Source organism: Cebus imitator, unplaced genomic scaffold (assembly GCF_001604975.1).
Source record: "Cebus imitator isolate Cc_AM_T3 unplaced genomic scaffold, Cebus_imitator-1.0 Scaffold402, whole genome shotgun sequence".
Lineage (NCBI taxonomy): Eukaryota > Metazoa > Chordata > Mammalia > Primates > Cebidae > Cebus > Cebus imitator.
The window spans coordinates 609,079-617,681 of NW_016107717.1; the positions used below are offsets into that span (position 1 = coordinate 609,079).

At 42.1% G+C, this 8,603-nt stretch overlaps 1 protein-coding gene across 2 annotated transcripts in view; it reads left to right on the plus strand.

Annotated features, from left to right (window-relative positions):
- The window catches only part of PAPPA2 (pappalysin 2), a 288,728-nt gene that overhangs the window by 242,888 nt on the left and 37,237 nt on the right, over positions 1–8,603 (plus strand). For both annotated transcript variants that reach the window (XM_017508836.2, XM_037731478.1), the window contains one exon: positions 991–1,062. In XM_017508836.2, coding sequence (XP_017364325.1) covers positions 991–1,062 — 72 coding nt within the window. The remainder of the gene's footprint in view (positions 1–990; positions 1,063–8,603) is intronic.

Below are 8,603 nucleotides of genomic sequence, written 5' to 3' on the forward strand. Positions count from 1 at the left end.
GCGGCTCCGGGGCGCCGACAAAGCAGCCGTGCGGGGCAAAGCAGCCGCGCAGGGCAAAGCAGCGGTGCTGGCCGAAACAGCCGCGCTGGCGACCGTGGAGCACCTCTGCCCGCGTTTTTCCTAGTCTGTGGGCAATAAAAACGCAGTGTCCACTCACCCTCTGCGCTTTCACTGGGAGCTGCAATCCTGAGCTGTTCCTAAACGGCCATCTTGGATCAACCCGAGTTGTTTATATTTAACAAAAACTACATGACTATTTGTTTAAATATGCATCTGGAAATGGCTGTCAGGAACGAGGCAGTCACCAGCCTCTCAAGAAGAACCTAACTGTGCTCCCACCAGCTTGATGTTGGTGTGACTTTGAGTAGCAGTGATTTCACACTAGGCCTGTTTGCCCAGTGCATGTGTACTGTGCAGTTTCCTACAGGGCAGGCTGCATGATGATACCAAGAACTGCAGAGTGCACTGCAGAGTGCAGTTTCACCTCCAGTCCTGGTGTAGGCACTCACGTCTTATAATCTAGCATTTCTGAGATCCACATTAAGTTGTAGACTCTTGTAAAACTGTATTTGTCAACATTAAAAAAAACCATTGTGTGTGATCAACACAGCCAACTTACAATTTCTTAAAGTTTCAAAATAAGTGGAACTAATATTATGCCTGAAACCAGACGTAACTCATTATAATGTTGACGATGCTTTTTTGAACCACACTACACCACTCTGAAAATTTAGGTATCTTGGGAAAAAGGATAAAAGGTTTTGAGAAATCTCCTCCACTGAGACTTTCTGCCTGGTCAACATCTGTTGGGGTGGTCAGTGTGCACAGGAAAGGCTAGATAGCCCCAGTCCTCTTTATGGGGCACAATTCTGGAAACTACCTGCTTGAGGAATGGAGTTGGACTCCTGTGGTGAGCTCAGGATTTGCCCCTTCTTGCAGAGACCAAATGTCTTTAATTTTGTTTTCTGTTTTTCCCATCTTTCTTCTTAGAGCATTGTGTGTACTGGCCAGCGTCAATGGCACCCAGACCCCGTCCTGGTCCACTGCATCCAGTCGTGTGAGGTAAGACAGCTTCCCCTTCCCCAGCTCAGACTAGAGAACTCAGGTGGATTTAACTCATGGAGCTTGAGTCCTTCTAATTTAGGATTTGGTCCCTCCCCAGTTCCTCTGCCCTTTGTTTAATTTCTTAAATTAAGTTGGTTCCACAATCTTAAATTTATAGAAATTAGTTCTGATTTTTGTTTTGTTTTGTTTTAGCAAAATCTTTGGAGTTCCACTTTAAATGACTTAATAAAAGCTAACTTAAAAAAGCAAGTCAGAATTATTTATGGTTTTGGGATTCTGTAACTGGGCCTTGTTGGAGCTTAATTCACTCAGAGTTTTGGAGACTGATGGCCCACTGGCAGGTTTGTTTGGCCAGCACAGTGTCTAAAAACTATTTTCTTTTTGGTTGCCAATGTTTGAAAGTTAGGATTTTTACATAAAATTCATATGTGCGTAGATAACATTACAGGCATGTGCGCACATCTCAAATAAAAATATTTAAAACTCTCCACAAAGATTTTTCTCTTGAAAAACAAGACTAGCTGGCAACCATGACAACAATTAGCTGGCCCTGAGTGGCAGCTGCAAACGCAGAGGCGCAACTCTCTCCAGTCAGCACAGCGTTCACCTTTCCCTGTGGCTACTTACCTGGTGGGCGTTCCTTGTTTAAAATAACTGCCTGGGTCATGCGGGCATCTATGTTTGCAACCTCATAGGCAGACCTGTTGTCCACTGTTAATTAACTAAACTAGACTTTCATTACCTCAAGAAATCTTGTCTGCTTCTTCACATAGTAGATTCTCCAACCAGTGGGGGGACGTAGGCTGCTGTGATTTCTTTACTTAGATTAACTGAAGGTAATTTTAAAATTCAAGAATAAGGCAGAGTATTTCTAAGAAAGGATGACCCAGGAATTCTGATATAGGAGAAGGAGATGCTTACACACACACACACACATGCACGCGCGCACACACACACACACACACCCCATTTAAACCCTCCCTGCCTAAGAATAGCCAGTGACGAGTACAAGCATTCTGGTCTCAGTCACAACAGGTTTCAACAAGTTTTGTTATCCACATCTCACACTGGAAGAAAATAAGACACTTAGCAGCAATGCTTGGGTAATTCTGGCTCCTGTGGGTGCTGCAGAGAGACCCCTTTAACTGCCCTGATTTCCAGCTTCCTCCCTGATGTACACCCAGCCCACATGCATGTTAAGTCCATCCTTCTGTATCTCTGTGTTTCTTGATCTAATTCTGGGAATCCAGGATCCACATGAGGCTGGAGAGGGGGAAAGGGTGGGGTTTGAGGGAAAAGAGAAAACTGGGTGGGGAAATGATACCAATAAAACAGCACTCTGCAAGCGCATCAGGGAAAATGCTAGCATGGAGTGTGCTTTGTTATGGTGTGGGCCAACAAAACAGCTCATCTTCTGCCATCATTAGAAAAACAGATGGCAGTGGGGTGGGGAGGCGGAGAGAGGAGGAGTGAATCATACTGGGCAGGGGGTAAGAAGGAGGGAAGAGAGGAGGCCAGGGAAGGAGGGAGATAAACAGACACAAGACTAGGGAGCTGGGAAGAGATCAAAGGGATCCTGAGAATTCCCTTCTGCTGCTTCTATGCGTGATCTCAAGTGGGAGGGTGGATGACAGGGCTTGGAGCTGGCTTCCGTGTTTCCCAGAGGGTTATAATACAATCCTTTTCCCATTTGTTCCCCCCTCCTCCCTGTACCCCAGCACATCAGTGGGGTCACTTATCCAGAGCTTCCTAGGCTGTCATCAGTCCCTTTGTTGAGGTGACAAGGAACAAAAGCTCCATGTCTTCTCTGCCTGACTGCTGGGCTGATGTCTCCTGACTGCTACCAGGCAACAGCTGTTGATGCCCCAGCTCCAGTGGTTCTCAGCATCACCTGGGAACCTATTGGAAATGCACATTCTCAGGCCTCCAAACACCTCCTCGATTAGAAACTGGGGATGGGGCCCAGCAGACTGTTTCAACAAGCTTCCAACTGACTGTGAGGCCTGCTAATATTTGAGAACCACCACCCCAACTGAGAGTTCGTTGTGCAGCAGTAATTGTAGCCAACGTTATTTAGCCACCTAGAGGGTGGAAGGAAGATGCAACGATACAGGTGAATCAATCCCCATAGGAAAGGAAGGGGAACTGGACAGGGGAGAAGGAGAAACAACTCTGAATAAATAAGTCATAAGAAATGCAGAGAGGCAGGGTAAAAATGAAAAAGAAAGGACAAGAAAGGCTGAAACTGGCATGCTCTAGGGGCAACTTGGCAGACAATCCTTTACTGGAAAAAGTCAGTGAAATATATTAGGGAGAACAGAAGAGTGTCAGGGACACAGGGAGGGAAAGAGACCAGAGGCAAGGTAAAGCAAAGGGGGCCAGGTAGGAGAGAGGAAGTTTTTAAAATTACAGCACAGAAAACTGAGCTCGGATCAGGCACTTTGTTACCCAGCATCTAAAAGCGTTTTCTTTTTTTTTTTTTTGCTTTCCAGTACTGAATATCATTCTAAGAGGCCTCCTTTTGATATTTAGCCTTGTGATGGTGGAGTGCCTCATTCATTGTTTCTCCCAATAAGCCCAGGCAGTAAATCCACCAGCTCAGTACCCCCAGCGCATATTGCCCTTCATGTTACCTCAGCACCTTTGTTTGCATCATATTCTTTTGGCGTAAGAGTTTGCTTTTAATTCTCCACTCTTCTATGCTGCTTACATTTTCTGAGGTGCCACTAAGACTTTCTTTAACAAATCTTATCTAAATAATTCCATCTTCTTATTGCCGCTTATGTTCCCATTGTCCCAGCAAGAACACACATGTACTGCGTATCTGCAATCCAAAATTGTTTGTATGTTCAGTTCTCTTTTTTCCAGTTGTCGCTTGCATTTGGCCTTTGTGACCTGAATACTCTGTATTTTCTGTCTCTTTTGTAAACTGCATATGGGCAAGGAATGGCACCTTGGTTAGTGGAAAATTTTTGAAGTCAAACAACTCTAGATTCCAATGCTGGGTCAGCTGAGTAATATGAGCCTCTGTGTTGGAAAGTGGGGCAACAACGTTATTTTAAGTGGTTGTTATGAGGGATGCATGTGATAACATACAGAAAGCATTTAGTGTCATGCCTGGCCTGTAAGAGATTCTTATTGGTGCCATTTGTTGTGCACTATTAACCACTTGGTGAATGTTTACTCAATGAGTAATGTAGAAAGCAGGGGCATTGCTGCTGGTGTAGCCTCAATATAATTAGTTGTAAACTCTGAAGATGTGAAAAAGGAAAGGAAAGGAAAAGAAAAGGGAAAGAAGTCATTCCCTTAGAGACCAGCTGAGATCCATACTTCCCTAATGACTTGGAGATAGCGATTGTGTCCAGTCAGTCATCAGGTCGGTTGGTCACCGGATCATTATATGAGTAGCTCTGCTCATTCCCGCAGTTGCCCTTACTGGTTGGGACCTCAATATTTCTCATCTGGACTGTTGCAGTAATGTCCTAATTGTTCTTCCTTCCCCCAGACATGTGCCCATGAATTTTCTTCATTCTGCCTATTGCTATTACAGGGTTCTTTCTATGTGTCTCTTCTGCTAAAAATATTTCAGGAACTCCCCATTGTTTTCACATTTAAGTCCGACTCCTTTGCAGGTAGTAAATGAGCCTTTGTCTTTCAACCTTGTGTCTCTTCAAATCTCTTTGGGCACTCTCTATTCCAGACATAAAAAGCCTTTTGCAACACAGTATTCTAAAAAGTATTCGGGCTTTGCACTGTCTGTTCGCTAGATCTAGGGTTGAGTATTTGTCCTACCTGTGGGGTGGCCCTGGGCAATTACATTAGATTTTTGTGCCCCATTACCCTCAATAGAGTTTTAATAGGGTTTTTATAACAGGGTTTTAATAGCAACGCTTATCTCATAAGGTTATAGTAAAGAGAAATGAGTTATTATACGCAGTGACTCGGTCTAATGTTTGTATATAATTGTGCATTATAAATATTACCTACCTTCATTATCCATCACAGAAGTATTGTTGTTACCATGTTACTTCACTCCCTGTATCTTTATGCATGTTGAAACCCATTCCCAGGGCTCATCCCATGACTTATTTCTCTAAGCCAGTGATTTTCAGCTAGGGACAATTTTGCACCCACCACCTCTCACATTAGAGGAGGTGTCTGGAGACATTTTTAGTTATCACAACTGGGTGAATAGGGGGAGCTGCTGAAATATAGTGGGTGCAGGACAGGGATGCTGCTGAATGTCATACAACGCACAGGATAGCCCACAACAAAGAATTATCCTGCCCCAAATGCCAATACTATCCTTGAGACAATGCTGTGTATTAACTCCTATTGATCTTTCAACACATTTTTATGGGCATTTTTCCTACTTGGAGTATTTAATGACTGGCACTCCACCACCACCTACCATCAACCACAGATGGGTTATATAATCATACTCTGATCTCTATTTTACCACTTATCACCTTAGGGAAACTATTAGTTTCCTGTGTGTCTGCCTTATGACACTGACTACTTACAAGCTGCCAATATTGTCTTTTCCATTATTATATCTTAGCTACTCAACACAATGTTTGAAATAACTGGGGCTTGAAAAACATTATTGATTAAAAGAGTAATGTAATTTGTACATGGCTTATAAAATTATAATATGCAAATATTTTATGATAACTGTATAAAAACCACGTCAAGTGCTTGACCAATAAAGTGTACTCTCTTCCCAACATAGAGAGAGAAAGGAAGAGAGGAAAAGAAAGAGGAAAAATGGTTTTCCTTATCTCCTGGGTAATAATTGAAGTGAGTGGTCACTCCATCCATGAATACTGTGATACTATCAGATAATAGATCGGGGAAAGATCTCCTTCCTTCCCTTCCTTCCCTTATTCCCTTCCTTTCTTACCTTCCCTTCCTCCCCTTTTCCCTTTCCTTCTTCTCTTCCTTTCCCCTCCCCTCCCTCCCTTCTCTCCTTCCTTCCTTCCTCCTTCCCTTCCCTTCCTTTTCCCTTCCCTTCCCTTTCCCTTTTCTTTCCCTTTCCCTTCTCTCTCCCTCCCTCCCTCCCTTCTTTCCTTCCTTCCTTTCCTTTCTTCTTTGTATTTCTCTTTCATTTTCCTTCTATTCTTCCTTTTTTCTTGTTTTCTCTTTCATAAAGCCATATTTATTAATTCTACCAAAGTCCACAATCCTAGATTCTATTTAAACCAAGAAGATTTTGTTCTCTAAGGAATGTACATAGGGATAAAGATTTATCTTACACTTACAGCCTCCTTTTACATAGAACTGATTAGTTTTTTTCATACTTATGGGATGATTAAAATCCACCTAATTCTTGGCTCTGCTTTCTCTGTGAGCATATATTTCTTGAAAGCTCATCCTATTCTTCCCAACAGTCTCCATTACAGTTTTTGATAATCTCTTTTCAATTCTTTGCTGGTTCTCATAGAGTTGCGCCCTTTCTTTTTCAAAAGAGCTGCAGAGAAGGACAGAGGCCAAGTGATGTCAGACAATTAGGTTCAAATTCTGGCTCTACCTTTCGTTAGCTATGCATAGTACCTGTCAGGCTTTCTCTCAGAACTTCTGTGAGAATCAGGTGAAATAACTGATTTTAAAGTGTTTTATCCATTGTCAAATAATATAACGTACTAGCAGTGATACTGCGTAAGGAATGATACATAGAACTTTGTGAGGACAGGGTCATATTGAAACAAGATATTAAGAATCAAGGCCAGGCACAGTGGCTTACCCTTGTAATCCCAGCACTTTGAGAGGCTGAAGCAGGGGGATCACTTGAGGCCTGGAGTTTGAGCCCAGCCTGGACAACATAGCAAGACCCTCATCTTTACAAAAAAATTGAAAAGTTAGCCAGCTAACTATGGTTGTATACACCTGTGGTCCCAGCTACTCAGGAGGCTGAGGTGGAAGGATTGCTTGACCCCAGGAGTTTAGGTAATGGTGAACTATGGTCATGCCACTGTACTCTAGCCTGGATGACAGAACAAAATCCTGCCTCTCTTTAAAAAAAAGAAAGAAAGAAAAAGCAATTCAATTACATGTAGTGTATATCTTTATGACATTTTATTATATACTGCAAGTATCCATGGTTAATGAATGTCCTTGGGGCTACCAATGCAACTTGTAAGGCCTTTTAAAGTTTGGCCTGAGCTGCCATTTCCTCTCTAAATTCAGTGCATACCCTTATAGATGCCTGTCGTCTCATCTATCACATATTTCAAGATTATCCAATAGGTCTATTCTTCCCATAGCCTACCAACTCCTGAGTGGCAGGCGGTGTGTTTTGTTCACTTTTGTACCCTCTTTGAGAGACTGACACGTAATTCTTCAGTGATACTGCTTCTGCTCCCCTAAAGACAGATAGAAAGTTGCAGACAGAACTTTGACTTTGAGAGTCTTAAATGGGAAAGATTGAATCAGTTTTCTATGAAGATTCATAGTGGAAGTAAAGTAGGGACAAGACAGATGGAGATGTAGAAAATAAAAACCCTGTCATGAGTGGAATCAAAAGGCCTTGTAACCGTGGTGAAGTGGCATGGGGTGGCAGAAACAAAGCTGTCTGGGAGGCTGTGGGAAGCTTAACACATGGCTCCATCTCTGATTAGCTGTTTCCTTGGGCAAGTCAGTTAACTTCTCTGATTTTAAGTTTCCTTAGCTTTTAAATTAGATAAAATTCATCTCTGAAAATTTTTGCCAAGATCCAGGTTCAGAAAACTGTGGAGACGTGAGGTTTGGGGCCTTCAGAGAGGCCATACTCAGTAAAGCGTGGTTGTGCTAATTTTTCAGGAATAATGGAAAACCTGCTGTTGTTTCTGGGAATGTTTTGCCTTCCACATACATTTTGGTTTTTATTACACCACAGGTCCTTCTGTTATAGGGGCCCTTTTCAGATTTACAGCCTTCTTCTTGGTTAGCCTCAACATGTTATTCACTGGATGGATTAGGTTTTGGAGACCTGCTAGTACTTCCTTCCTGGACTTTCAGTTCAAGACCAATCCTGGTTTTGGATTTACTAGTTCATGGCACTAGACGACCTGCAAGAGAAAACTCAGTGTAAGACAGAAGAGATATGAAAGTCAGGACATGATAAAGGATCCACAAGTACCTGTTGTATGAATATTTGATAAACATAATTGAGTATGTGATAAAGGTTAGTCAAATTTCATTTATCAGTGATGCTGAATCACTTCTGTTACTCAAAGCACAAGTGATACTTCTCCCCACTATTAATTCTCATAAAACAGTGACAGGCAACATGTCTGTGTATACATTAAGAGGGCAAGAAGCTGAACTGTGTTGGAAGGAGATTTGGTAAAGGACTGTTTAATAAGACCAATAAGACCCTTTACATCTTCTACCTAATTATTTTGATGTTCTTGAAAGAATGAAGAGCTGTCAGAAAACTGGAAGAAAAGCCAAGCACTATTTGCCATTTTAGAAGAAAAAGAAATTTAACAATAAGAGCTATATGCCTGCAAATTTAGTATTTTCTGTTTCTCTCTTTTTTTTTTTTTTTTTTTTTTTTT